The 27501-nt window shown below is 36.5% G+C and overlaps 4 protein-coding genes across 8 annotated transcripts; 1 reads left to right on the forward strand and 3 right to left on the reverse strand.

Annotated features, from left to right (window-relative positions):
* Positions 1-670: 670 nt before the first annotated feature.
* Positions 671-3199, reverse strand: LOC113050005 (uncharacterized). Its single transcript, XM_026212728.1, has 6 exons — positions 2735-3199; positions 2550-2636; positions 2415-2456; positions 1578-1702; positions 1391-1480; positions 671-1124 (listed from the first exon to the last, which is right to left on the reverse strand). The coding sequence occupies exons 1-6, from the start codon at positions 2910-2912 to the stop codon at positions 993-995; spliced, it is 654 nt and encodes a 217-aa protein (XP_026068513.1). The 5' UTR covers positions 2913-3199; the 3' UTR covers positions 671-992.
* A 1332-nt stretch (positions 3200-4531) lies between these two features.
* On the forward strand, positions 4532-20117 carry LOC113049062 (RING finger protein 214-like). 5 transcript variants are annotated; one of them, XM_026211097.1, is made up of 15 exons: positions 4532-4972; positions 5071-5236; positions 5347-5406; positions 15212-15352; positions 15548-15681; positions 16166-16234; positions 16321-16417; positions 16521-16609; positions 16715-16802; positions 16888-16983; positions 17711-18273; positions 18422-18539; positions 18642-18791; positions 19250-19342; positions 19434-20117. In XM_026211097.1, exons 1-15 carry the CDS (start codon positions 4917-4919, stop codon positions 19494-19496), a joined length of 1983 nt encoding a protein of 660 aa, XP_026066882.1. In that variant the 5' UTR covers positions 4532-4916; the 3' UTR covers positions 19497-20117. The 5 variants fall into 5 exon arrangements, with proteins under 5 accessions (XP_026066882.1, XP_026066878.1, XP_026066880.1 ...); XM_026211093.1 differs by lacking the exons at positions 15212-15352; positions 15548-15681; positions 16166-16234; ... (7 more) ...; positions 19250-19342; positions 19434-20117 and adding exons at positions 7012-7111; positions 7376-7538; positions 7661-7853; ... (4 more) ...; positions 11885-12007; positions 12760-13618 and having other exon boundaries at positions 4542-4972; XM_026211094.1 differs by lacking the exons at positions 4532-4972; positions 15212-15352; positions 15548-15681; ... (8 more) ...; positions 19250-19342; positions 19434-20117 and adding exons at positions 5828-5873; positions 7012-7111; positions 7376-7538; ... (5 more) ...; positions 11885-12007; positions 12760-13618 and having other exon boundaries at positions 5155-5236.
* Positions 20077-22341, reverse strand: LOC113049064 (apolipoprotein A-I-like). The gene is made up of 4 exons (XM_026211099.1): positions 22234-22341; positions 22085-22136; positions 21737-21881; positions 20077-20802 (listed from the first exon to the last, which is right to left on the reverse strand). The coding sequence occupies exons 2-4, from the start codon at positions 22125-22127 to the stop codon at positions 20202-20204; spliced, it is 789 nt and encodes a 262-aa protein (XP_026066884.1). The 5' UTR covers positions 22128-22136; positions 22234-22341; the 3' UTR covers positions 20077-20201.
* Positions 22342-23813: 1472 nt separating this feature from the next.
* Positions 23814-27420, reverse strand: LOC113049065 (platelet-activating factor acetylhydrolase IB subunit beta-like). Its single transcript, XM_026211100.1, has 6 exons — positions 27046-27420; positions 26501-26585; positions 26272-26361; positions 25466-25582; positions 25232-25354; positions 23814-25096 (listed from the first exon to the last, which is right to left on the reverse strand). Exons 2-6 carry the CDS (start codon positions 26576-26578, stop codon positions 24818-24820), a joined length of 687 nt encoding a protein of 228 aa, XP_026066885.1. The 5' UTR covers positions 26579-26585; positions 27046-27420; the 3' UTR covers positions 23814-24817.
* Between the last annotated feature and the right edge of the window lie 81 nt (positions 27421-27501).

Raw genomic sequence — 27501 nt, forward strand, 5'->3', positions numbered from 1 at the left:
AAAAATGGGTTGTTTAGCTGCTTGATATTAAAAATTGATGTGTCTTACTATATTATTTTAATGCATTATCTTAAATATGAACCCAATGGTTTGTACAGTTTTACGGTTTAATGCACGTTGTTATTCTTCTTGTTATTTCCCTATAGAGGCTAATGAACCAAAAGTCTTGCCCATAGGCTTACAATTATAATTTGTGAATAACCCTAATCAAATTAATTTGATTGATAGTGTATGCATTGATAATCAGTTAAATCCTCCAACTAAATGTAACCGTATACATTTTACAGGCTCCTTTGGTCACGTTAAAGGGATAGTTCACCCAAAAACGAAAATTATGTAATTAATAACTCACCCTCATGTTGCTCCAAAGCCCTAAGACCTCCGTTCATCTTCAGAACACAGTTTAAGATATATGTTCGCTTCTCCAATAACCATTAATCCACAAATGACTTAAGCTGCTAACTATTCTAATGTGGCTGACACTCCCTCTGAATTAAAATAAACCAATATCCTGGAGTAATTCTTTTACTCAAAGAGTATACTGACTGAACTGCTGTGAAGAGAGAACTGAAGATGAACGCCGAGCCGAGCCAGATAATGAACGAAAGATTGAGTCTGAACCGTCTGAACTCGAGTCAAGAACCGTAAGAAATGATCATAAGAAATTAGCTAAATTGATTTACATTTATTTATTGAATAACCTTAGACATAGCCAAAGACCTCCCTGATTCCATTTGCATTAATAATCATCAAGTGTTCTTAAAACAAGAAAAAGAGAATTATATAAGAGAAAATTAACGCTTTTTAAAAATGTAATTGAAATCCTTGAATGGAGACAACCTCTTATCTGGAACTTCTGAAGACAACACAGCTATTCTGTCTAGTGTTAACAGAGAAGAGTTTTAATAAAATAAAACAGGATAAATGAAGTACAGCACATGCATAATGTCTGGAAGCTGAACTTTGGGCCAAGGAGCTGTCCAGTATATCCATTACAGCTTCAAAAGATGTTGAAGTCTGCACAATTTCTGACCGGGATTCACACTCCTCTCACACACAAATCCTTCTCCATGGTCTGTGTCAACATCTTCGGTTATGATGCCACACTCAAAATTTTCATCATCCTAAGGCACAACCAGAACAGAAAAACATTTTTTTATATAAATGCACAAAAATTATGTTCTTGGAATGTGAATTAAAACACCTATAATTCATATTAGATTAATGTAAGACAATAAGACATTTTGCTTTATAATAAGTCCTAATTTTTTTTTAAACATTATTTTTTCCATTATTATTATTATTATTATTCACTTTTCCCCACTGTCTCACACACAAACTATAGATATCAGAATTATTTCACAAATATGAAAAATTTCAAATGCATTACCACTGAGAGAGAAGCAGTGTCTCCAGATCCATCTGATGAGGCTCTTGAGACCAAAAATTGCTTTCCATTGGTCCTAGACATCAACCAGACCTGCCCATGTACACACAAACATTCGACAATGTGTTCACATTTAAAAATAAATAAATAAAAGGAGAAAGAGAGGAAAGTGAATGAATAGCTGCTGCACCTTGTTATGCTCAGTTAAAACAGCCAGACTGGCGTTTCTCTTAGAGCAGAAGCGCTCAGCAGCGCGACAATCAATTTGGTCACTCCAGAACAAATAAAACACATCGTCACGGAGAAGCCACATTTCTGAAAGATATCAAATAATAGTTTGTATGAAATATAGAATAGATAATTAGTTGAAAGAAATATAAAACACACATAGACAAACAAGAAACCCATTTTAAAAGTTGTGCAACAATGCCAAAGTGAAGAACAATGTACTGTATGAACATTTAAAGTTCACCCAAAAATGAAAGTTCTGTCATTAATGTTTTAGATTTAGTTTGAGAACTTTCTGTCTCTCCATTGAAAGTGTGTACAGTACACTGTCCATGTCCAGAAAGGTATTAAAAACATCTTAAAAGTAGTCCATGTGACATCAGAGGGTCAGTTAGAATTTGTTAAAGCATCAAAAATACATGTTGGACTTTATTCAGCTTTTTCTTCTTTTCCGGGTCTGTTGTGAGTGCGTTCACACTACTACAGTGACGCTGCTGACGTATGACGTATGATTAATGGGCGCGCCAGAAAACACTAACAACAGACCCGCAATAGAAGACAGTCGTAATTTTTGTTAACTGACCCTCTGATGTCACATGGACTACTTTGAAGAGGTTTTTATTATCTTTCTGGACATGGACAGTAGTTATTAATGACATAATTTTCATTTTTCAGTGAACTAACCCTTTAAGATGTAACACACTGGAGTTAATCTAATAATGAAGTATGTGTGAATCAGTTTATATCCATTAAGTAAATTTTTGACACCAGTAAGTATTTAAATTAAATTAAAATGAACCTTTTTGTCCTTTTATTGGTTGTGTTTCTCTGTTGTGAGAGTCTGGGGGAAAACATGATATACAAAAATTTGAAATATTTAACTGTCACATTTTTTTCAAATAAATTTCAAATACTACTGTGTCATGATACTTACAATTTAGACTCACAATGACAAGGATGATGGCTGAGATTAGAATGTTCACAGCAAACAGTAAAAACACACACTTTCTTTCATGGTGTTCTGTTAAACAGAGATTATTAGAGATTAATAAGAGAGCACTAACTGTAAATTACATTAAAAGTTTGTTCCATCCCTTTATCCATCCTCTGTTGCCTTACCTGAAAGCAATGTTTTACTAGTTATAGTTCCATGGTGTGCAGTAGGTGAAAGCTGAAGACTTTGATAAATATCTTCTGTTTTAGCATCAACATTTTTATGCATAACCCTCTTCTCTGCATTTCCTTCACTTTCTTCATAATCATTGACGGAAACAGAAAAACGCTGCTGCAGCTCCATCACACTCGCAAGCACTTTAGTATTTGCACATGCACATAGCTGTCAGCAATCATATATCACACCCTCTGAGGCTGAAAAAGGCTGGTTTTCTTTTCTCTTCTGTACTTCCTTTTCTGTCCATAGTCAGACCAAGCTTCCCTATATCCCATGGTGATGGTGTGCTTGGAAATAAAAACTGCAGTGCAGTCTCTGACTAACAGGAAGTAGTGGGAAGCATTAACTTAAAAAAGGTAACTATAACTTGATGATCATGATAAAATGAATGTTTCTCAATATGCAAAAAGTCAGATAAAGCAGAAGCAAAATGTGCCATTGGTTTCTTAATTGTGTTCCTTCTCTCGCTATCTTTCATACCCTTATGAAAAATAAGTTTATCCAAGTGTGCTATTAGTATACATCTTTTGAAATATAAATAGGAAAGTATGCTTTTAGTTTACTTTTTATGTGCTTCTCAGAAATGGGCTTTACTCCTCAGAAAATGACATTTAAGTATACTTGTACTTTCTAAAAGTCGAAATATATTTGAGCTATACTCCTAGAATCCGTTTTTTCATTTCATTTTATTTTCATTTCATTTCTTGTTTTCATTTTTATTATACGGTAGAGGGCGCTAGTACACATCTTCTGCACAGGCAAAAAAAGAATGCATGAAGCTAGAATAAAATATTTTGTTTACAAGCAGATACCTTGTTCTTTTTTATATATATTTTGTATGTTCACATATTCATATAACAAAACATATACAAATTAAAACTTAAAGGGACACAGTAGTATACTTAAAGTATGATGTAAATAAAACTTATATGTATACTTGCAGTATAAAACTACTAAACTAGTAGTTTACTGAGACTATACTTCAAAGTGTACAAAGTATTTATTAGTAAACTATCAGTACAAGTTCATTTTAGTTTGTACAAACAACAAACATAGAAGTAAACTAGTTTGTACTCAAATTTTGCTACTGTTATACTTAAAGTATACTTAAAAGTATACTTTTTTATTCTAGAAATTGGGCCAATTTAGTCCCAAGGAGTATTGAAACAGTACACTTACAAGTATACTACTAGAACACTGGTATTTGTATACTTGTTACATAAAGTATTCTTAAAAAAACTTGAACTTTACTGAAGTATACTTAATAAAATAAACTTGAAGTATACTACTTTTTGGTAAGTGGACTGTATCAGGCAGATCTCTATGTGCACTCCCATTGGCAGTCCCATGGACATTATCTCCACTCATTGACATGCGTTTGAGCAAACAGATTTCAGTCAGTTTTCCTGACAGTGACTGGTGTGAAAAACAAAACAAATCTAAGTCAACTCATGCATATTTGCAGTCTACAAGTATAACTATACTGCTTATTTGGCCTCTCACCTAAAATTGATTTCTTAAAATTATTGGTAAATCTTCTTATTTGCAGGAATTGTAGTAAGTCAACAGAAACTGTTATGTAAAACTGCGTATGAAAGGGAAAAATGAAGAGAAATAGGAAATCTTACACTTAACATTAACGAGATAACTAGGGCTATTTAATAGGACGTAGTCAATGTTCCACACTCCAGCCCTGTAGGTGAAACCTACATCCCGCCATAAAACGCCAGAAGAAGAACGTGCGACGTCACGTGACGTCTAGGAAGTCAAACAGGTTTAGATGATGTCATGAACATTGCGACAATTGTCTGTTCTTTTCGTTTAAAAAAAAGATAATTATTATTTATTATTTTATTTATTTAGATTACATACTTTATACACTGAGTGTAGTGCATGTCATTTGGCCATCAAAAACAACTCTGTTGGTGTTTAGTGTAAGATTTGATTAATATCTATGCGCTTTTGTTTTGTTTTTTTTTGCTTTTGGCGCTCATATTTCACAGTGAAAATGCTTTTAAACCAGCGAATCGTCGGTATATATTAAGACGCGTTAATGAAAATACTGCGGCTTAGGTTTTAAATCTCAATATTTTATGTCAGATCCGTAGTTTTGTGTCGCTGAGTTTGTCAATGGAAAGTGGAAAACAGACCGAGTGGAACTCGGCTTTAGATAAAGACTTAATTCAGTAAGTTAAGCACAAAACGTCTTCAGGTACAATTTTGAATGGTTTCTAACGTTATTTAAAATGACTCCGCAACACTACTTTCCCCTTTCTCTTGACAGAGATCCCGTTTCTGCTGTGATTCCTCCGGGTCCTTCTCCGTGGAGCCTCTCGTCCGGGCCTTGGTCCTCTGAGAGCCAAGGCCCGTCAGGATTACATCAATATGCTGAAGCGCAACATTACAGCAGTTTTATCCCCAGCAATGAACCACAAAGCCAAACCTTACAGGTCTTTAGAACATCCTAATGACACAAAATTTAACAAGACTCCTAATTTCACAAAACGTGATCATTTAAATGTAGTTTTATGTAACGTTACTTTGTTGTCTCCAACTTTAGAGGGGGGACTGGACTGAGGAAAGATCCACAAATACAAACGAGAACTGGGAATCAAACATGGTAAGTTTTGGTTTTGTGTGTTTGCAGGTGTGTGTTTGTTCTGTTAATTATTACAGAGTGGGGATAAATAATCTGTTTATGGTTACACTATGGGGACCAAAAATCAGGTCCCCATAAGGGAAACCCATGTAAATGAATAGAAGAGCTATTCTGAAGTTGTTGAAGTTTTTTATTTTTTATTTTTTACACTGGTCTATTACACATTTATCAGTATAAGTGTGTGTGTGTAAGGGGTAATCACTTGCACCCAAAATAATTCTGGCTCATAATGCACTCACTTCTTCACACACACAAATAGTCCAAATATGTTTGGGTACAACCCACTTCCTAGACTCATTAGCAAGAATTTCAGTAGAAAAATGAAAATGTAAGTGTTAAATTGACACTACATATGGAGAATAAGGAAGAAGATTATTTGCAGGAGATGCCACAAGAACTTTTGCAGAGGATAAAAAGTGAAACACAAGGTAAGCATATATGTATCCAACAAATGAGGTTAATTAGATATAAATAGGTAGCTAGTTAGCACTAATTAATTGTTGTGAGACATGAAATGTTTCTATGTTTTTCCAACTCGCGATCTCAGAATCATAATTTTAATTTAAGATTCTTGTCAAATAACCGAATGGATGCTAATGGAGTGATTCTGTTCATATTAGTCATTTTGATTCTGTTAATAATCGTTTTTTTTGTCTAGTTATTGCTGGAAGAGGGTAGAGTTGGGTTATTTTATACAAATAAATGTTAACATTTCAAATTTGATGTTAATGTTTAATATAATACATTAAATATTAAAATTACAATGAATTAGTGAGTAGCTTTGAATGACAAAATGATTAAAGGGGTCATATGATGCGATTTAAAACATTTTCCATTCCTTTTTGAGTGTTACATGCTCTTGGTGCATAAAGAAGATCTGTAAAGTAGCTAAGACTAAAGTCTCAAATCCAAAGAGATACTCTTTATAAAAGTTAAGACTTGTCTACACCCTCCTAAAATGCCTCGTTTATACACGCCCCCACGTTTACGTCACAGTTTGGGAAGATTTGCATAATACCGCCTTGTTTGAAAGGCGGGGCATAGAGGAGCAACAATAATGTTCATTGTGGAAGATAATGTGTTTTTTGAACCTCAAAATGCATAAACACATTGCATTACACCAAATACACAACATAATGTTCTTTTTAGCAATGTCATATGACCCCTTTACACTTTTAAAATTATGAATGATTAAATGTTATGACAGTAGTTCAAATAAACATGGGGTTGTCTGGTGAGATTGTCCAATAGATTAGTTGGGATAAGGTTCAAATCATTAGAGAAATAATTGCCCATGGCTACCTGGGATTATATGAAAATGAGTTTTGTTGATGCCTTCAAGGCTAGCATTGTGTCAGATATTTAACTGAACCTTAGTTCTGATTCCTTGTTTCATAAATACATTATGATAACGTTGTAATGAATGTTACATAACTATAACTATAATACAGGGCAGTGTTAAATTACAACAGCATTCTTATCTGCTTATTGAACATTCTAGTTTTATTCTTCATGTCCCCCTATTTTCACAGTAGTTCACAGTTTCACACTTTTATTTTCTTTCAGTCATCACAAATCAGCTCCTTTAAGGATGCCATGCATCATATTGTTTCAAAGACTGACAAAACATTCAAATTAGAGGTGAAGTATATCAATGCAGTGAAAGGTAAGGTGGTGTCTGATGTGATTTATTGGTTAATTACTGTCATATATGCATTAAATAGGCACCTGGTTGCAACATTTTTTAAAACAGCCACCAACTGTCGATGTATTTTTTTAGAGCGTGTGTAATTGGTATACTTTCTTCAAGATGCTTTTTTATTTTATTTTGTAGAATTTGTATTCATAGACTAGTTAATTAAATATAGTTTTACACACACACACACACACACACACACACACACACATATGTTTTTGATGTATTTTGCAGGGCGTGGTCTATTTGCAAAGCATTCCATTTGCAAAGGTGAATTTGTTGTTGAATATAGGGGAGATATAATAAATGATGAAGAGTTGCAGAACAGAAGAAAACGGTACCACGCATCCAGTGCTGCATTTATGTTTGAGTTTAAGAGAAGAGGGAAAACATGGTGGTAAGAAGTCAAGTTCCACCAAAGCTATATTTGAATGCTGTATTATAGTAAATGAGACACTGACATGTGATGATGTATTATAATACATGTATTTATCCTTTTCTTGTTTTAATATTTTTAAGTATTGATGCCTCTAGAGAAGATGGATCGTTTGGGCGAATAGTTAATGACGACCAAAAACATCCAAACTGTGAGATGAGGAAAATTTATGTGAATGGAAAGATACACCTTTGTTTGTTTGCCCTGAATGACATTAAAGAAGGAGAAGAAATTACATATGATTATGGAGGAGTAGACTACCCATGGAGAACACAAGTATGTTGCACAGCACACACTGTGTTCAGAATAGCTTGTATTGTTGCAACAATTTAGTGGTAGTCTTATATTTAAGGCCAGTTTTATCCTTCACAGGGATTTTTTTCTTGGTTAATTGTTTCTTTATAATGGATACTTATGACTTCCCCATAGCACACTTTTTAGTCATTGTTTGAGTACAAACTTGTGTTTTGAGTTTGACAAAACTGGTCGCCACAAGGAACTATATCTTTGTGTGTGAAAGGTCCTTGTGAAGCCTGTTTTATTCAAGATGTGTGAGTACAGACAGATCAACTGGACAGGAACAAATGTTCTAAGATGAAGTTGATTTTATTCAGACGTCATTCAGGATCTACATCATATTTATCTCCTGTGTTTCCCTATTGTCTTTTACAGACGACCAGCATTGCTGCTAATACCAAGGCAGAACGTGACTCTGATCCTTCCCTCAGGTCACAAACTCCGATGAATGATGCTCCTGGTCAAATTAACTCTCCTCAAGTATGTTAACATTTATCACTAAAGATTCAGGAGTTCACTCTCTCTCATTGTCATGTTTAAGTGGTGTTTTAAGCATATTTAACCTTGTAATGTATATTTTTTTTAATGTCAAATACTATAATAATGTAAAGGGTTGTTTATACTTTTGCTTCTTGTTTTCAGATTGTGACACAGCTCCAAAATGAAAATGAGATTTTTGAACCAAGACTGAGACGGACTAAAAGTATAATAGTAAGTTGACATTTTGTATTGAGTAGGGTTTTTGCTTGGAGCTGAAATCATAAATCATCAATTACTAAATTAATGATGTATTATCTAATATTATATAATTAATTATTATTATGTATTCTACTATAAAATATTAATATATTCTTAGGTGATAAATCATTTGGACTACAGTAGATCAAACATTTCAAGAATTTTGAATCCCCTTTATTTTATTTGTTTTTTAATTAATGTTCCCAAACAACTAATTATCACAGCAGTTACCAATTGATGTCTGTTAAATTACTGATCAATTAATTAACTGTGACGTATCTAATCATTATCTTTTTAGATGAAAGACAAAGATCTTGAAGATTCCGATGAACTCTTTGATTCTACACCAGAGAGTTCAGATTATTACTTTACAGATACCACTTCTGAAAGTGACTTTGACTGTGATGCTAATCCTACACCAAACCAGACAAAACTTCAGCTTCTTTATGATCAACTGGATGTTGATGATTCAGGCTCACTGAGCTCCCTTGACTGTGACACAGCAACAACAGAAAAAACCCATCAGCAACAGAAAAAAGCATCTGGAACAGAAAAACCAGGTTCAAGTCAAAAAGCAATAGAAGGTGTAGTTGTTAGTGCGTTCCAAAAAAGAGGTGTTAGTAGAGTGTACAACAAGAGACATTACTGCCTGTATTGCTGTAAGCCTTATGCCAAGGTGGCAAGGCATCTAGAAGGTTCACATGCAAATGAATCTGATGTGGCTAAAGCGCTAAGCTTTCCAAAGAGTTCCAAGGAGAGAAGAAAACAGCTAGATTATATTCGCAAAAGAGGAAACTATGTTCACAATGCTGCTGTAATGGAATCAGGAAAGGGGGAACTAGTGCCATGTAAACGACCCTCCAAAGAAGCACAGGGAAAAGATTTCATGCATTGTGCATACTGTCAAGGACTTTTTGCAAGAAAGGTCCTGTGGCGACATATGCGCACTTGTATGCTTCAACCTCAATCGGTCCCTCTCAAACCAGGAAAAAAACGTGTTCAGTCGATGTGTATATACACAGGGCCTGTGCCTTCAAACATGACTAAACAACTATGGGAAGTAATTAGTGTCATGAATCTTGACCCAGTCACAGATTTAATAAAAAAAGACAAACTAATTATTGATGTTGGTCAGCATTTGTTAAACACAGGTGGGCTATCAGCCAAGAATAAACAGTGTGTGCGAGAGAAGATGCGAGAATTGGGAAGGTTAGTTCACAATGCTAGAAGAGTCACCTCCTTAAAAACAATGGAAGATTGTGTAAATCCAAAGAAGTACATGGAGACTGTCAAAGCTGTCAAGTATACATGTGGGTATGAATCTGACAAATTCATGATTCCATCACTTGCAAAGAAGCTTGGGAATTCTCTGCTTCAAGTAAGCAAATTCTTAAAAGCCCAGGGCTTAATGTCTAACAACAAACAACGAGTTAAGAATGCCAGTGAGTTTCAAGACATCCATCAGGAAAAGTGGAACGAAATGATCTTAGACACCGCAATGAGGAATATTAGGGAAGCAAAGTGCAATGTGCCCGCTCTCATACCTTTTTCTGAAGATTTCCAAAAAATGCACACATATCTCAGTCAAGTGCAAGATAAGTGGTACAAATCACTCTCTGAAAGTTCCTCTACTAAAGCCTGGGTGGAGCTGGCAAAGGTTTGTCTAGCCCAGATAATTCTCTTTAACCGGCGCAGGGGAGGAGAGGTGGCGAGCATGCCGTTGTCTGCGTTTTTTTCAAGAGACACTTTTGATCCACATGAGGGTGTGGACTGGGCACTGTCCGAAGTAGAAAAACAGCTCTGCAGACACATCTCAAGGATTATCACCATGGGAAAGTGTGGTCAACCAGTTCCAATTCTTCTGACTTCAAAAATGCTGTGCTCCTTAGAACTCCTTGTTAAGCAGAGAGAGCCTTGTGGGGTTCTAAAAGACAATTGTTACATGTTTGCAAAACCAGAGGCCATGACACATTTCCGAGGGTCAGACTGCCTCCGTGGCTTTGCAAAGGCATGTGGTGCAAAGTGTCCCAAATCACTGACATCTACCAGACTGCGAAAGCATGCTGCAATCCTTTCAACAGTGCTGAATATGACAGAAACGGAGATGGACCAGCTTGGAAACTTTCTTGGACATGATATAAAAATGAATCGTGAACTCCCTGAGAAGACCCTGCAACTCGCCAAGATCTGCAAAGTTGTAATGGCTCTTGAGCAAGGAAGATTCGCTGAGTTCCATGGCAAGAACCTGGATGACATTGTGATAGGTCCTGATGGTGTGTTTTAGTTTTTTTTTGTTTTTGTTTGCTTGCTTGTTCTGTGTTTACTATATATATTCGTATCTGCTAAATCACATTGTTAAGTTGTACTTTGTTTGGCCTCAACAGAAAAAGTTCTGGAAAGTGATGAAGACAGGATAATACAAGAGGGACTCTGTCCATCTACTGTTTATGGTTTGTATTACTATCAAACAATACCTGAGCAGGCTAAACAGTTAAAGCTGCAGTAGGGAACTTTTGACGCTCTGGTGGTTAATAAACATAACTACTTGCGTCTTGTGGAAGAACATCGTAGCAGGAGCTACTTCTCTCTGTTTATGTCTATGAAGGATCACAAAGGTACTGGGTTACTCCGCCACGGTATCCCCGAAGCAATCTAAAATAGTCAGAATATAAACACTTATTATAGGTGCACCCTAGTGATTCAGGACAAGCTAAAAGCACGGTTTGGAAAATGGATTCATGGTGTACTCGCTTATTATGTTCATTTTTCTACATTTTGAACACAAACAAAGTTACGGACCGCAGCTCTGATTGGTTGTTTTTTTACCGGGAGCGGATGACTTTCTGCAAATGGCAACAGGACCACTGGGAGGAGCCAGAGGAGCTTGATTTTTTTCACAGATTATCTGTCTCCTATTCTACTGTCAGGACACAATGACAGGTTTAACAAATATGTAAAAAATATATTTTTACAAAAGTTCCCTACTGCAGCTTTAAGAGTAAATTTCATGAGCAATATCAGTCAATAGAAAATAAAAATAACATGAAAGATTCCCCATTCATTAACTGAATATTATGTGGTTCAGTTATACTTGCAACAATGAAGACAGATGCACACTTAATGGTTTATTGCATGTTTATGCCCTAACTATATTTTAAAACCATTAGTGCTGCAAATTACATCGTTTGTGTATTTTCTGCCTTGTATAGTACATGTAAAGTATATCTTTCTGAAAATATTGAATTGATGATATTTTTTATAATTTTGCATAGAACCAATAGCAGAGAAGGCACTTCCTCCTGCCGAGAGGAATGACATGCCTCCACCACCACCCAAAAGACAAAAACCACCATCACCATCTTCAGGAGCCAGTGCTGTGAGGCCTCGTTTCCAAGGTGAACTTTCTACACATTTTTTTTTCATGTCAGTAATGTTTATGTCTGCTGCTTTTTTAAAGAAGCACTGTCAATCTACAAATTAAACTAGAAAGGGCCAAATTTGGCAAAACATAACTACGGTGTGCTTGTTTCATTTAATCAAATTATCATTATTTTTTATTCATTGTATAATTCTGCTCCTAGCCCTTTGTTTACACTTATTAAAACATTTGATTCAGATAAAGAAGCTGGCGTTTTGAGTGGTGTTTGCACGTCTTGTCATGCTAGTGACTATATGCTGTCTGGCAATATGAAGGGTAACGATTAATTTAAGCTACGATTGATTATGGGATTGACATCCCTTAAACAAAGTCTGGTTTTAAGGATGAAATCTATACATAGATTCATACAAGGCCCTAAATTAATAAGACCCTAAATCACTAAATGCTGATTTTGATCAAGATTACAATGCTCAGAAACCTGTCTGTAGTTGTCAAGGTTACTTTGTTTTTGCTAAAATCTGCTAAGTAATTTAAATGGGACTAGTAAATAATTTTAATAATTAAATTATCAATGAATAGATGCATAGTAAAAACTTGCATTACTAGTACTGTAGAAGCAGCTCAACTTTACTTTCATTTAAAATAATATGCTGATCATATATATATTTGTTTGCTTGTTTGTTTTACTGGTATAAGATTCATAACTTTGGATCAGAATTACAGTACACACCCTTATTTATCTTATTTTTGTTTTTTTACCACTTTAAGGTCAAATTACCCATAAGAAAAATCCCTGGCAGCAGACAGAGGTGCAGGCGGTGGAAAGGCACATGATGCGATTCATCACATCTTTTACTGTACCAGGAAAGACTGACTGTGAGAAGTGTTTAAAGGCTGAACCAGAGGCTCTAAAGAACCGGGACTGGAAGAACGTGAAATTCTTCATATATAACCGTATTACAGCCTATAAAAAGAGTTTCCAGTGCAAATAATATGACGATTACCAACTGTCTGGTATGCCAATTTTAAACAATAGCCTTTTTTCTCTCTTCCATTGAATTTTGAGGTAGGTGAAGTTGTTCTAGAAATACCTACACTGTATCCAAAGAGGTCAAAACTCCAGCATAGCTTGTAGGATATTAAACAGCTTTTATGTAAGACCAGTGTTTTTTAGCTTGTAGATTTCATCAGAAACCTATACTGTAAATAACATTTCAAATAAAGTGTGAAGCAAAACATACATTTTTTTAATTATTATTTATTTATTATTTTAAAATAAGAATTTATTTATTCAACAATAATTTACTTCCACACCTATTGCTCAGTGGGACACCTAAAATGATATTTGTCACAGGTTAAAAAGGAGCAATGGGAGTGTCCAGCAGAGGACATGGGTGACATATTAAACAAGACTGCTGTATGATTTAAGATGTCAGATGAAGGCCACAAGCTGGAATGCAATAGCAAAACTTGTTAAACAATTTTACAGTTTTTATCTTTTTTTCTTTTTGCTCTGTCTTAGTATTTTTTTTATACATTTTAATATAAATATAATTTATTTGCAGGGCTTATTTGACTTTGTAAATGTTTGTAAAGTTGAACTCATTAAAAGTTACATTCAGCAAATTAAATGATTTGATGTCTTGAGGTTCATTTAGTAGTTATAGATTTATTATCATGGTAAAGTCCTGTTCACACCAAGGACGTTAACAATAAATATATAGTTATAGAATCGTTCTGAATATTAGAATAGTACAGTCCATACCACTGCTAAAACAATCAAGGCACAGAGAGAAAATATCTTTGGGATCCATTTTTTTCCAGTGGAAAAAAAACAGTGACACACCATCTGAATCAATCCTGCTGTAACAAGCTCGAGAATTTAAAGTGACAGACGAGAGTTAGAATTAACAGACAATATTGTTCACTGGTTTGGATGCTGATAGAGTTTTCTTTATAGTTATCATTCCTGGTATGAATGGGCCTAAAGAATTATCAGGGGAACTAGTAGCTGATGGTTGGCCGTGGACATACACTTAAATCATTACAATTAAAGAAAATCGTTTAAAGAGGAAATGTATAAATGTTTCACTTGTAGTTTTAAAGTGGGTTGGGAAATATCCAGCCGGTAGTTCAGTACAATTTCAAGCCTTAATATGTGAATAGAGAAGTTTTTCAATTCTTTATCTGTACACTTCAATCACACTGCTATTCATGTGAAACCTAGGAACATCAGTCAGTCAATCAATCAATCAAACCAACAATTCTGCATGTGTGACGCTGGCTATATACAGAACACTAGGTGTTCTATGCAAGAGTGAATCTGTGCATCACTATCACCAATTGCAGGACTCATTCCATCTCAACCACTACTTAGGAACACTTAATCTTAGCTAAATTTTTACATTTAAACTTATTTTCTACTACTACTAATACTGTATCTTTTCGTTTTACTTAATTGTAGAAGTGCAAATGGACAAATGCAATCTGATTTTCTTGTTATAAATGCTTTTGTCATTACTAATAGACATGTTGTTGCAAGGTCCCTACTTTTCCAAGTAGGAAATTGTGTGTATTATGCAAATAATATGCAAATAAGGTCCCTATCAGTTATGTTCACTAGATAAGATGATCGTGAAGTTGGTCAAAATACAACAAGGGAAATGTGTGTGTGTGTTCAAGCTATACTAGTGAAGAACACTTTTGAAAATATCCTCACAAATATAGTGAAACATGATGAACGATTAGGACATTTGAAGTGGTCCTTGAAATGTTCAGAAATTGGCCAAAACCTGTTTGGCTTTAAATTTGTTATGGGTTTGCATGACAGTGTAACCAGTATTTGTGTGTGTGTGTGTGTGTGTGTGTGTGTGTGTGTGCGTGAGAGACTTCAGCCTTGTACTGCTGGACAGAACAACCTTGTTATTGTTCTTTTGCAAGATTTGTAGCAAAAATGTCCAACCTTGTTTTCTAAATTTGAATTTGGGAAAGAAAAATCAGCCTTGGAACCCTGTGCTTTTTTTGTTTAACTATTTGTGGAGTTTATAAATGTGTTACAGACGTTTTTGGATATGTGAATTTGTGTGAAACTGGGTTCAAAGTAAATATTAATTTTTGCTGTTGTTTTCTTTCTCTTTATTCTCTTTTATTTCCTGGAATAATAATCTTCTGAATATTCTCAGACATCAAGACCCCAATGCTTATCTTTGTTTCTGTGTAGCGTACTTTAGAAGACTGCAGTATTGAGCTGAGCGAGCAGTATGAGACACTTATGAAGCAGCACGCAGCGGATCAGGAAGAGCACAACCTCCATGTCCACAGTCTGGAAAAGACAAAAGATGACAGAAATCATCAGTACCAGGTTCAGCATCACATCTTTACATAAAGAAACTAACCCTATATCCAATCTGTAGAGGTTCTGACATTTACACATGGTTATTTCAATAGCAGTGCTTAATCTCCTTTCAACTCACTACTTGTGCTGAAGCATCTTAGTCAAAATCCTCTGGTATTACCTCATTTTTATTGTTGAAATGTCTTTATTTTTTTTGTCTAGGGTCTTATTGGAAAAATTGAGTCTTTGCAAGTTAAATTGGAGCTGAATAGCAGCAAGACCACACAGAAAAACTTCATGCTAAAGCGGCAAGAGCTTACTGTGGAGAAAGAACGGATGGAAAATGAGAAAACAAGGTAATGTTTCAAATCCACCTGTGTGCTTGAGACAGAATATGCACTACTGATCAAAAGTAGTTTTGTGTTTTTAAAAGGAGCCTTTTATTCTCATCAAGGTTGCTTTTATTTGATCAAAACTACTGTGAAACATTAACATTATCACAAATTAACCATTTTCTATATGAATATATTTTAAGATGAATTTTACTTATTTCAGTCCTCATCATCACATGATGCATCTGAAATTATTTTATTTGCTGATTTGGTGCTCAGGAAACATTTATTATTATGAATGTTGAAAACCAGTTGGGCTGCTTAATATTTTTGTGGAAACTGATACATTTATCAGTTACTTTTATCATATACTTTTTTTTTTATTTATTTTTTTTATATATAACTGATACATTGTAAACATCTTTTGGTCACTATTAATCAATTTTATGCATTCTTATTGAATATTGGATGAGTCATTGAATTTAAATAAGAGTTGTGTCTGTTTTAGACTGGCTCAGGAGCTGGAGGACACAGAAAAGAAGCTCAAGATGCTGATTGAAGAACAGAGTCAAGAGAAGTAAAAAAATGTAAAACATAAAAGAAGAAATGCCTACAGTGTCTCTATATCTGTGTTTATCTGTTTTGTGCTTGTGTATGTGACAGGCTGTCCTGGGAGCAGGAAATAGCGGACCTGAGAGTGGAAATGGAGACACTCTGTGGACAGGCAGAGCAGGACAGTCAGACCATTCTTCAAGATGAGGTAAATGCTGCACCTTCACAGCAAACATCTTCTAGAAATCTTACAGACAGTGTAATGAATCATGGATGATATTGTCTATTTTTGTCCATGTCTGTGTGGACAGATAGCTGTGTTAGAGATGCAGAAAGAGCTTGCACTTTCTCAAGTGGAGGACTGGATTGCAGACGCTGAAAAATATCTGAATTTTCTCAGGTATCATGTGTAAATTAATGTGTGTTGAGAGGGTATGCATGTGCAATATGTTTGTATGTGTAAAGGTAATATGATTCATTCTGGATTTGTTCTTTTACTGGACAGATTAAATCCTTCCCAGAACCACCTGCTCCAGCGGCAGAAGTGGGAGCAGAATGTAGCGATCATCCGCGGCAATCTGGCAGGACTAAAGGTGAGGGAGAAGCTAATATAGGTGGATCATAGGTGAAGGGAGTTAGCATCTTCTCTCACTCTGTCCTTCTGTTTTTCATTCACAGAATAAGTTTAATGAAAACCATCAACTCCTGGAGAGAGGTGAACAGCTGGACAGTTTGCCTTCAGTCGCGCTCCCTTATCTTCCACCAGTGCCTATAGTAAGTGTCCTTTTATCCACATACTGTATGGCCTAGAGTTGGATGTACATTGCATTTCACAAGTTTATTTTATTTATTTATTTTTGTCTTTGGAAGTGTTTAGTGTTCACCAAGGCAGCATTTATTTGATCTAAAATTCAGTGAAAACAATAATATTGTGAAATATTATTATAAGTGAAAACAATATTTCAAAATAATATTTTTTTTTTTCCTGTAATGGCACAGCTGAATTTTGTAGCAGCTGTAACTCCAGTCTTCAGTGTCAACTTGGTACTCAAGGATAATTTCTTATCAGTGTAAAAAAAAAAAAACCATGATACCATTCCTTGATTAATGGTAAGTTCAAAAGAACAGTAATGATTTAAAATAGAAATCTTTTGCAACATTGTAAATGTTCTTAATGTCACTTTTGATCAAATTAATGTGTGCTTGCTGAATATAAGTATTAATTTCTTTCAAAACAATTCTCACTGCAGCCACCATATGATGGCATATGCCATGCTGTTGTTGAACTGATAATCTGGTAGAGAGTTGATGAACTAGCCATTTTAATGTACGTAGCTGGTTTTCCACAGTTCAAACAAGATATTTATGTTTTGTGAATTTAACGTGACTATTTAAATAAATAAAAATGTATCATTATTTTTGCATAGTTTTAGTTTTGAAGTAATTGTAAAAGTAATTTATATTTTCTGTGTGTGTACCATTTATTTTTGTCTTTCCGAAGTTGGAGATGATAATGAGTCCACCTCAGAATCCTGCATCCAATCCTGTGTTCAACAGTGGTCTGCCGACTACCACAACTTCTCCTCCTATAGTTCACCCACAACTCCCCTCCTCAATCACACCACCCCAAAGGGCCACACCACCACTTTCTGCCCCATCTCCTCTAAACACACCATACCTATCTGTCACGATCGGTCCACAATCTGCACACTTTCCAAACATTTATGTCCCCATGACAGTTCATGCACCTGGCCCTCAAATAGCAATGCAAACAATCTCCCTGCCTCAAACCTCATCCCATGCGCCTGTCACACCAGCCCCACAAATCCTACCACAGACACATGTAGGTGTTCCAGCTGCTTCAGCAGGCGCCTTTGTTGTATTGCCAAATAATCACGGAGCCGGTTTTCAACCCCAAGCTGCAGTGCACCTTCCCCAGACATTCATGTCATCCACATCTGCTCGTAACTCCTCCCCCCAGCCCCTTCCCTCCAATCCCGCGCCAGCAGGAAAATTGGACAAGCTTCTGGAGAGACTGGGCTCACATTTCCCACAATGTACAAGGTACTGAAATCACAGTTTTTTGATAATATTGTTTCCTTCCAAGTACATTTTTAGGAGCCAGTGTAATTTTATTTGATTTTTTTCCCCTTCCTTTGACACAGTTTGTTGATTGCTTTTTGTAACTGATCTCTGTTTTTGTCTGCATTAGAGATCAGTTGACACGTGTTCTACAGCAGATCAAGGGTGAGCGTGGTACTATGGCTGGCATGTCAATTGAAGATCTTATTCAGCAGGTTGCACTGAGACTTGCGCAGAACCAAAGACCGGTGTGTAATAAAGTTCTTATTTCACTCGTACATAATGTGTTTTTATTGTTCTTTTAGTTCTGTGAATTACCCGTATCATTTTGAACTTTATCGCTGTTATAGCCTCCAGGGCCTATAGCACCTCCATCTGGAGCAAGAGCCTTTCCTGCTTCATTTGGGCCGATTCAGCGTCCCGTAGCCCAGCCGTCGCATCCAATGAGGCCTCATTTCCAACCCCCAGTTGCTCAGGTCTTCCACACAAGACCACCGCAGGTAGAATTCAACTTGAAACCCCATTTCTTAAATCACATTAAACAAAATCCTCTGAACTATAGGGGAGTGTAGGGTACTTTTATACTGGAGTTTTTCTCTTGGTAAGGAGAAATGTATTAAAGGTAAAACGAATATGCCTAATTCAGGATGTATGCTATTAACTTAAATAAGACAAAAAGTGTTACATATTACAGGATATTAAATCTTTTAGGAATATTGTAACAAAAAAATGAACACACAATAACAGAAATTATAACCGTTTTATAATCTCGTTACAAAACCCTACTATATTTTACAGTAGGGTAATACTATAATACTGCATTATTTCCTAAGGTATATCCAGAATCCAATCAGGAAAACCACTATTTTGGATGTATTAGAGTACCTTTAAATACTTTGGTCATTCGTTTTTTTTTTTTAACCATAGAAATATAACCACTGTTCTCTGTCTCTGTCAGTCCTCTATCCGGAAATTTTGTTTGATGTGTCAGAATCCTGTGGATGCAGGAAGCCAGTACAACATCAAGTGCTCCCATACCATGCACAAAAAAGTGAGTGTTTAACCTTCATAAAATACATTTAAGGAGCATTATTTGCCTTGTTTGTGTTCTTATAACTGTTTTTTTCTCTCCTTTTCTTTAGTGTGTTAGTGTTTGGCTCAAGACCAGCAAGAATAACTCCTGTCCTTTCTGCCCATCCAAGTGAGGTCTGACTTCAAGAGACAACACACACTCATAGCTGAGACTATACCTGCAAAATAATAAGTGGAATGATCATATAAATAGTAATCAAGACACTTGTGAATTACATTTTTGTAATTCTATGGTAATTCTGGTTAATATAAAAACAGTGTTCCATTACTGATCTGTTAATTATTATAATAAGGACAGTATGTTTTTATACAAATTTATGCTACTTTGCAGATCAATGGAAATCCTCACAAAATGAATAGTATTTTTTTCAGTATTCAGTGTTAATCCAAAGATTTTCAAACAAAACCTGAAGTATAATCCTCATTATATATGCTTTTATAAAGGTCATATACCATACATACAAACTGCAAAACAAAATCAAATGTTTCTTTCAGAACTTTTCCAAGTGATACCAAACTTTAGTTAACTGGAAAGTGCTGCAGTTAGATTATTTCTGTATTTTATTAAAATAAAATGTTTGTAATAACTAATAGTTACCCTTTTTTAAATAAATTATAATATTGTTCAATATAAAAACTGTATCGAGACATACCTTTTTTTTTTTGCATTTTATTTGTTTGCATTATTACATCAAAGATTATTTAACTTGAGCATAATAAACATTCAAAACACATCCCTTGCATCTATACTCCTTCCATCACCAAACACAAGAATATCTGTTCTTTGCTGTTGTCTGAGGATCTGAGTGTGCACATTTTTATGCCTGGATGGCTTTGGCGATGGTTTCATACACCTGTGCAAACTTGGCCCTGGCATTCTCCATGTAGGGCTCCATGCGTGTCTGGAGGTCCTGGGTGTGTGGAGCAAGCTTCTCTCTGGCCTCCTCGACAGCCTTCATCAGCTGTTCCTTGTATTCCTCAGCATATGGGGTGGCCATGGACTTCAGTTCCTCCAGACTTGCAGTCAGCTTAGTGCGTACGGCCTCAACCATCGGCATGAATTTAGACTTGGTCTCCTCGACGTTGGTCTCAAACTTCTGCCTCATCTCATCCAACAGGGGCTGCAGCTTGGCACGAAGCTGATCAGCATTTTCACGGTTCAGGTTGGCGTACTCCTGGAAGACGGGCTCCAGCTTTTCACGGTACTCGTCAAAGTGCTTCTGCAGCACCTGGTACAGCTCCGCACGGTGGGGCTCCATCTTGGAACGGAGGTCCTCGACATCAGTCATGACACGCTCGCGCAGCTGATTGGTGCTCTCCAGGAACTGGTTGGACATGGTCTCAGCATAGGGAGTCAGAGTCTGGGAGGTGGACTGGGCATAATCTTGGAGCTTAGTCAGGCTCTCTGAAAGTTGCACCCTGAAGAGAAAAGAACATAAATTTGGGAAACACAAACAATTTCAGGTGAAATCTGGAATCATAAATCAAACTTTGCTTGTTCATTAAGGTCAGACCAGATCCGGACACCCAACTGAGTCCTGTTTCTCCCAAGGTTTTTTCCCCCCACCCTCCACTAGAGGAGTTTTGGTTCCTTGCTGTTGCCTTTTGCTTGCTCAAAAGCTTAATTAATATTAATACAGTAATATCAGTGATTTAACTGCACTGCTAATATAGGATGATGATAAAATTTTAAATGAATTGAGCTGGTTAATGACACCAACTTTACAACATTGACTGTTATTAATCTGAATTAAATCAACGTTGTCTGCACTGACTTTAGCTGAAAAATGATATTGCTTTCTGTGGAGCTGCTTATAGCCGAATTAAACTAGTTTAAGTGTTTTTATAATTTGCAGCATTGACAGTTATCGAATGATATTGAAAAAACACTGAACTAAATTGAGCTAAATAATGACACCATTTATTCTGTAGATCTCCCACTGCTCTGGGTGTATGTTCACGGTGTGTGTGTTCACTGCTGTGTGTATGTGCACTGTGGATGGGTTAAATGCAGAGCACGAATTCTGAGCATGGGTCACCATACTTGGCTGTATGTCATGTCACTTTGTCACTTCAGCTGACATCATGAACTAATATAATGCATTCATAACATTAATTATTTTATTTTTAAATGTGAAGCTACTTTGAAGCAATCTGTATTGTATAAATATCTGAGACTTGACTTGAAACGATGAGATGCTGAAGTGTGACACGATACTCTTATTTTGAGAATGACTGAACTGTGAAGGGGGAAAAACCAGTAAAAACCACAAACAGCAGATTAAGACTCAAAGGAGAATATAGTGAGAGACATGACAATGTAGAGGTCATCATGATGAGATATGGCTCTTACTTGTATTGCTCATAGTCAGTTCCGTCCAAATTGTCGAGGGCCTTCTGAGTCTGCTCCTTGACCTGGGTCAGGTACACCAAGGCTGCTGACTTAAAGTGCTCCAGCTGAGAAGGAGCATCAGCCTGCAGGAAATTGGCCTGGGAACCTGAGAAGACATGGGAAAAGATTCAGACACCAGAAGGGAAGACAGCGAAGACTTTAAACTATTTCAAGAAACAGGTGGTCAAATAGTCCACCATTAAAAAACAAGGCATTAACAAAATCATTTATTCAGCTGACATTATATTTTTAATTAGTTAAGCATGAAGTAAATTTAAAAAACTAAAGAAAAATCATTATGTTACTTACCCACAGCCAAGAAGATTGTCAGTGCAAGAGCCACGAATTTCATGGTTAAGCTCTGAAACAGAAAGCATTTATTATTACGCTGTTCAACCAAGATTTACTCTGATATTCCCTTGATCCATTCCTCCTCTCCTGCTGGTTTCAGCTCTTACCTGAGTGGTGCTGCTCTGAATGTGCGAGGACGGACAGCAGAGGCAAAGGTCTTATATAGGGCAGAAACAGTGCATGTGGAGTTGGAACCCTGTCCTCTTACACATCAGAGGTTCAAAGGTAAAGAGATAAGTGATGCCTTTAAGATATTTGCAGATACATCAATACACATTCTCTGTCAGTCTCACAAACTGGAATTATTTGTAAACATTCAGTGACATTATTTCTGCCAGAGAAAATATTTTAACTGGCATTTTTCAGATATGATTTAAATTACATTAGTTAAATCTTGAAATGCAACAGCATATCAATTTTATGAAATGCTTAACTGCATCTAAACAGTGTTTCTTGGGACAAATATGTATTTAGTAAATCTAAATTCATTGACACAATTCAGCATTCGAAGCCAGAAACTAAATTATCTAATGTAAATCTAAGCTCTGAAATTCAGCAGTTAAAGCAAGACGGAACAAAAGCAGTTCGTTATTGAATATAATGCATTCATGTGATTACATCTCGCTGTCATAAACCGGTAATCGTGAAACTATGACAAGACTGTGAAGTTATCTCAAAACATTTAGCAACGTGTAGCAAACCTTGATCTCCACCTCCTTCTGCTCGAAATGCTACTTTATCAACTGCTAACCAAACAAAGACATAACTAGTCAGAGGTCATTGTTCAACTAGTTATCTTTGTCCCTTGATTTGCTCAACTATCCCATTCTCAAGCAAAATCTCTTGATTGGCTTATGCTGAGTAGCATTTTGATTTCCAATGAGCCTCTGTTGTGAAACAATGTAACATATATTTTTAACTTGCCAATAAACTACAGTCGTCGTCTCAAATGTGCAGTCAAACAGAGGCACATTGGCTTCTGAGCACTACACGCTAATATACAGAGGATGAGATTATCCAAGTATCAAATGTGTCATCAGAACAGAACTCCACGCTTGTCATCATCAGCAGTAACCTATCTACTCATGCAACCAGGATGGTGGTGATGATAGGCCCACTCGATGTTTTCAAATCGGTACAAGGTTTATTTTCTTGTGCTATCAATTTACAGAGGAAAATCATCTTTTTTGGGGTAGAGAACCCAGTCAGTACATGTTGTACATTATAATGGCGGTTTGTTCACCTCTTAGAAGTTTCCATGTTGGTGGCGTATTACATTTCTTAATGAATAATTTCAAAACATCTGCATGATTCCGCAGTAGGTCATTTAAACAGTGTTATGTCTCCCTCTACAGGCTTAATGAGTTTTACTATTTATTTTCTGAAGCAGACTCGGAGTACAAGTCTCAAAAACCATGAATGGTACAAAATATATTTGCCTCCAGTAAGATGATACTCCCATGTCTTGATTTACAATGCACTATTATCTAATATTCTTGCATTTGAAAAAGGACTGATCAATGAATATTCAAGCAGACTGTTTTAAAATAACTAACTGTAGATATAGAAGCTCTTGATCATTTTTGAAAGCATTATGTAAGCATAGTTAATAATAATGCTGTACAAAGAACCCGATATAAACATTGCATATTAACAGCATGTGATAAAAATAAAATAAATACACATATGAGGTTCGATCCCTGCTGATTTATTGGAATGCTTGGATCTGAAGCAAGTGGCAGTTGTGCCGCAGTAATTGTGCACGCTTTGAGGGCCAAATAGTTATAGATGGTTGATCTCTTACACTCAAACACAAAAACATTCACATACACCAGCACCAGCTATGTAAGCACTTTTCACAGAGTACTGTGCATTAATATTAACAGATTATAGTTATATACACATAGACGCACATACACACACACATACACAACTTTATATATCACTTTTTGCCCACTAGCTCTCACACTTAACTCTTTACATAATTCTTTATTGAGCACATGGACACATACACAAAAACGGATGCAAGTGAGATAAATATTAACACTGAAAACCTCATGGCCGTGCATTAGGTGCTTAAGAAGAGGAGCTTTGTCAAACTCAAACTCTCACACACAAGGTATGACATGGTTTGATTGTTTTCACTCCAGACTTCCTCTATCATATTTGTGTTATTGGGAATATGAAAGGGCAAAAGAGAAAGATGAGGTTTCAGATGCCTCTGTGCCAAAGAACTTGTAATGGGGAGCAAGACATACTTTCAAAGGCATGATTTCTCTTGTGTGTCTGAATCATTTTGCTGTCATCATAACACTGTGAGTGTGACTGAGTGCATATATGAAGGCACAGAGAAGCTGGCAGAGAAAGTGCTACTATTAAAGGTTGACAATGGGATTTTGAAGAGACTCTGCTCCCACCGCAAAGCAACATGTCCTAAGAAAAACTATTTCTTGTCACAAATATTTCTCATCTAGTCTTCATTCTCTTACTGTTGACTATTATGCATCTTAGATACATATACACATTTTATACTGGTTATATAAAATTGACAACTGTCCTACATCCACTTTTGTTAGTTGTTCTTTTTGTACTTTTCTTTGTCTTGCTAAATAAAGTATTTTAGGTACATTTTGAATAGCCAACATGTCTTAACCATGCCTCTTCAGTGATTGACTAATATGGTGCCCCTTCCTAGACCAGTGAGGCTCGCCTCTCCTGGGGCGTTTCCTCCAACAGTTGAAGCAGCAGCTCATGAAGAGTTGTTGACATGGTCCTGTATGCACCGGCGGACAGATGCAGGAAGTCGAACATGTCTCGAGAAGAAATAGTCCCATCTGAGTGGACAAAATTACCTCCCACATCAATAAACTGAACAGGGCCGAGTCGAGGAAGAGATGCGCGAAGTAGATTATTCACTGCTGCATTTTTCTCTCTCAGAGGGTTAGGAAACTCTCCCCTTGGCAACAGGCCCTAAATGACAGGAATTACAACTGATCAGCGTAGAACAAAAAACTGAACCACTTAAAATATTCTGTTTACGCATTAATCCGAACACTACAAATCTCACATGATCAATATTTAGACATATTGATTTAGGTAACTCACCAAAACAATAATTTTGGCCTTGGGGAGACGAGACAGAAGTAACTGTGCAATGGCCAATATTCCTCCTGCAACTTGATCCGCAGTGTGCTCATGATTATTTGTCCCAACCCATAAAACCACCACCTGTGGAAAAACAAATAATAATAATGCTATTCCAGCATTGAACACACATTTTATTTCATAAGAAATATTGTTAAAGCTGTGTGAACAAATAAAGAAGAAACGCTTCCTCACTTTGGGTCTGATGTTATCCAGTTCTCCATTCTGTAGTCTCCACAGCACATTACAGGTTGTGTCTCCACTAACCCCAAAGTTCAGAGCATGGAGAGGTGAAAACAGTTCCCTCCACACCTGAGACCAGCACCAGTAAGAATTATAAACCAACTGGAACTAATGTAAACCAAATATGTTCATTTATAGAAAAGCAAATTAAATGCTGATTATTATTAATAATAACCTACAACAGACATAAAGCATATCAGGTGCACATTTACCAAAGTGTACGTAAAAAGAGTCATGGCTTGTTCATTTTGGAATGATAAAACTTGCTTAAGTGCCATTACTACAATTCTATATATTCGATTTACATTTACATTATTTAAAAGTGTTTGACCACTGAATGCCATGAAAGACTGATGAGAATAAAGTATTCCTGAGAGCTGGGTAATACGTCATTAAAATGAAATAAAAATCTAAATTATTAGGGCAAAGTTTTGTTAGTATCATTTCAAATGTAATATATTGGCTATAATATATAATACATGTACAATACTTATAAATACATTCAAATACGTTTTAAAATACACCAGTTTCATATGATACACTAATATTTATAATACATTTGTAATAAAAAAAAATTTATGCTTAAGCTTGCAAACCACCTGAATTGCAGAATTCACTGCTTCCCTTAGAATTATTCTGATATATATTTGGATAAAAGTGTCTTCTTACTAAATAAATAAAAGGAATTGTAATCGAAATCTTATGGACATACATGGCTCTCCTTACATGGGCTGACTCGTTAACGAAATAAAAATTACCTCATGCTGCTGCATTAGCTGCACCATTGAGTCCCCCACAAACAGAACATCAGGCTCTGCATCCTTGCACTCCTGCACAAACCGGTTATGCTGCAAAATATAGGACAGATCCAAGCATGTTAAACTCTAATCCTTAATAGGAGCGAGGTGTTAAAAAATAGGAAAAGATTTGCACAACTCTGAGCTGTTTGAAGCACATGCTTCTACAGTGTTCCTCAATGGTGCACACCTGTGACATCCAGCGTCCGTCTCCCTGCACGTCGATGACAGGCGCAGGTTCAGCAGCGGGATTCTCCTCAGCGCTCATTCTGAGTCTGCACACAAACACAACACTACTAATGAGCGGACGCGTTGACGTAATGGAAGTGAACAGCAATGGTTGACTAGTTAACACTGTAGTGAGTGGAAATTTAGTAATTCAACTGTCAATAGGAAAATATAATTAATTGAAAGGGCGCACATATAATTCCGGATACATAAACGCTAGTTACGCCGCACAAAGAGCGCCTGTGTTTTGCTTTTAGTATTGTGAGGATGAGGAGGAGGAGGAGGATGGTGATGATGGACACCGGATGAAGCCAACACAGAGCAGAGGCTGTGCAGTAAAGATTAACGCTTCATACTGTTCTTTAATGACTGCTATTCTCAGGGACGGTTACAGTATTGTTTATCGGATGGCATAACAAAGAAGAATGAATCAACAGCCGGGGGACAAAAGGAGACCACATTCCCGCACATCACGTCCATCTCTACGCATGTTTCCTTTTGACTAACCTGGCTACAGTGTTTGCAAATCCAGTCTGCAGTGAGTGAATTGCTGGTGTGCAGCAGAGTAGGGCAGGGCTCCCTCAGTCACGTACAGCAGCACCGCAGTCGACTGACTGTCCGGTGGAAGATGCAGATGAGTGTTTCTGCAGCCGCGCACCTCGACTTTGCTTTTTCTAGCTCTCCGGTAGAAAGCAATGCAACCTTAGCCGACTCAGGCTACACAGTAACAATAACGTTGGAGGTAACAATTATGAGGGTATATAGTGCGAGGTATTTTCAAAAAATCACGGTAAATGTTTGGGTTATGTAAACCGAATAGCATCCAGCCAACCACCTCCCCACTTCCCTGCGCAACCGCCCTCGCACTTTCTGGAAGCCTCACTTCCGCCTCCAGCTATCGTCATCGGCCGCCTCGTGAAGGCAAAACAGTTATAAGCGGTATCACAGAGGGTCCTGCTTATA

Source organism: Carassius auratus, chromosome 30, assembly GCF_003368295.1.
Source record: "Carassius auratus strain Wakin chromosome 30, ASM336829v1, whole genome shotgun sequence".
NCBI lineage: Eukaryota > Metazoa > Chordata > Actinopteri > Cypriniformes > Cyprinidae > Carassius > Carassius auratus.

Coding starts and splice junctions, on each gene's coding strand:
- LOC113050005 (XM_026212728.1), bottom strand. CDS start 2,912: ATGGAGCTGCAGCAGCGTTTTTCTGTTTCCGTCAATGATTATGAAGAA. Junction 2,637..2,734: donor TAGTAAAACATTGCTTTCAG/GTAAGGCAACAG, acceptor TCTGTTTAACAG/AACACCATGAAAGAAAGTGT. Junction 1,125..1,390: donor ACACTGCTTCTCTCTCAGTG/GTAATGCATTTG, acceptor GTTGTGCCTTAG/GATGATGAAAATTTTGAGTG.
- LOC113049062 (XM_026211093.1), top strand. CDS start 4,917: ATGGAAAGTGGAAAACAGACCGAGTGGAACTCGGCTTTAGATAAAGAC. Junction 7,539..7,660: donor AGAAGAGGGAAAACATGGTG/GTAAGAAGTCAA, acceptor AATATTTTTAAG/TATTGATGCCTCTAGAGAAG. Junction 7,854..8,249: donor ACTACCCATGGAGAACACAA/GTATGTTGCACA, acceptor TGTCTTTTACAG/ACGACCAGCATTGCTGCTAA.
- LOC113049064 (XM_026211099.1), bottom strand. CDS start 22,127: ATGAAATTCGTGGCTCTTGCACTGACAATCTTCTTGGCTGTGG. Junction 21,882..22,084: donor GACAATCTTCTTGGCTGTGG/GTAAGTAACATA, acceptor ATGTCTTCTCAG/GTTCCCAGGCCAATTTCCTG. Junction 20,803..21,736: donor ACTGACTATGAGCAATACAA/GTAAGAGCCATA, acceptor TTTTCTCTTCAG/GGTGCAACTTTCAGAGAGCC.
- LOC113049065 (XM_026211100.1), bottom strand. CDS start 26,578: ATGAGCGCTGAGGAGAATCCCGCTGCTGAACCTGCGCCTGTCATCGAC. Junction 25,583..26,271: donor AGCTAATGCAGCAGCATGAG/GTAATTTTTATT, acceptor TGCTGGTCTCAG/GTGTGGAGGGAACTGTTTTC. Junction 25,355..25,465: donor TGGATAACATCAGACCCAAA/GTGAGGAAGCGT, acceptor GTTTTTCCACAG/GTGGTGGTTTTATGGGTTGG.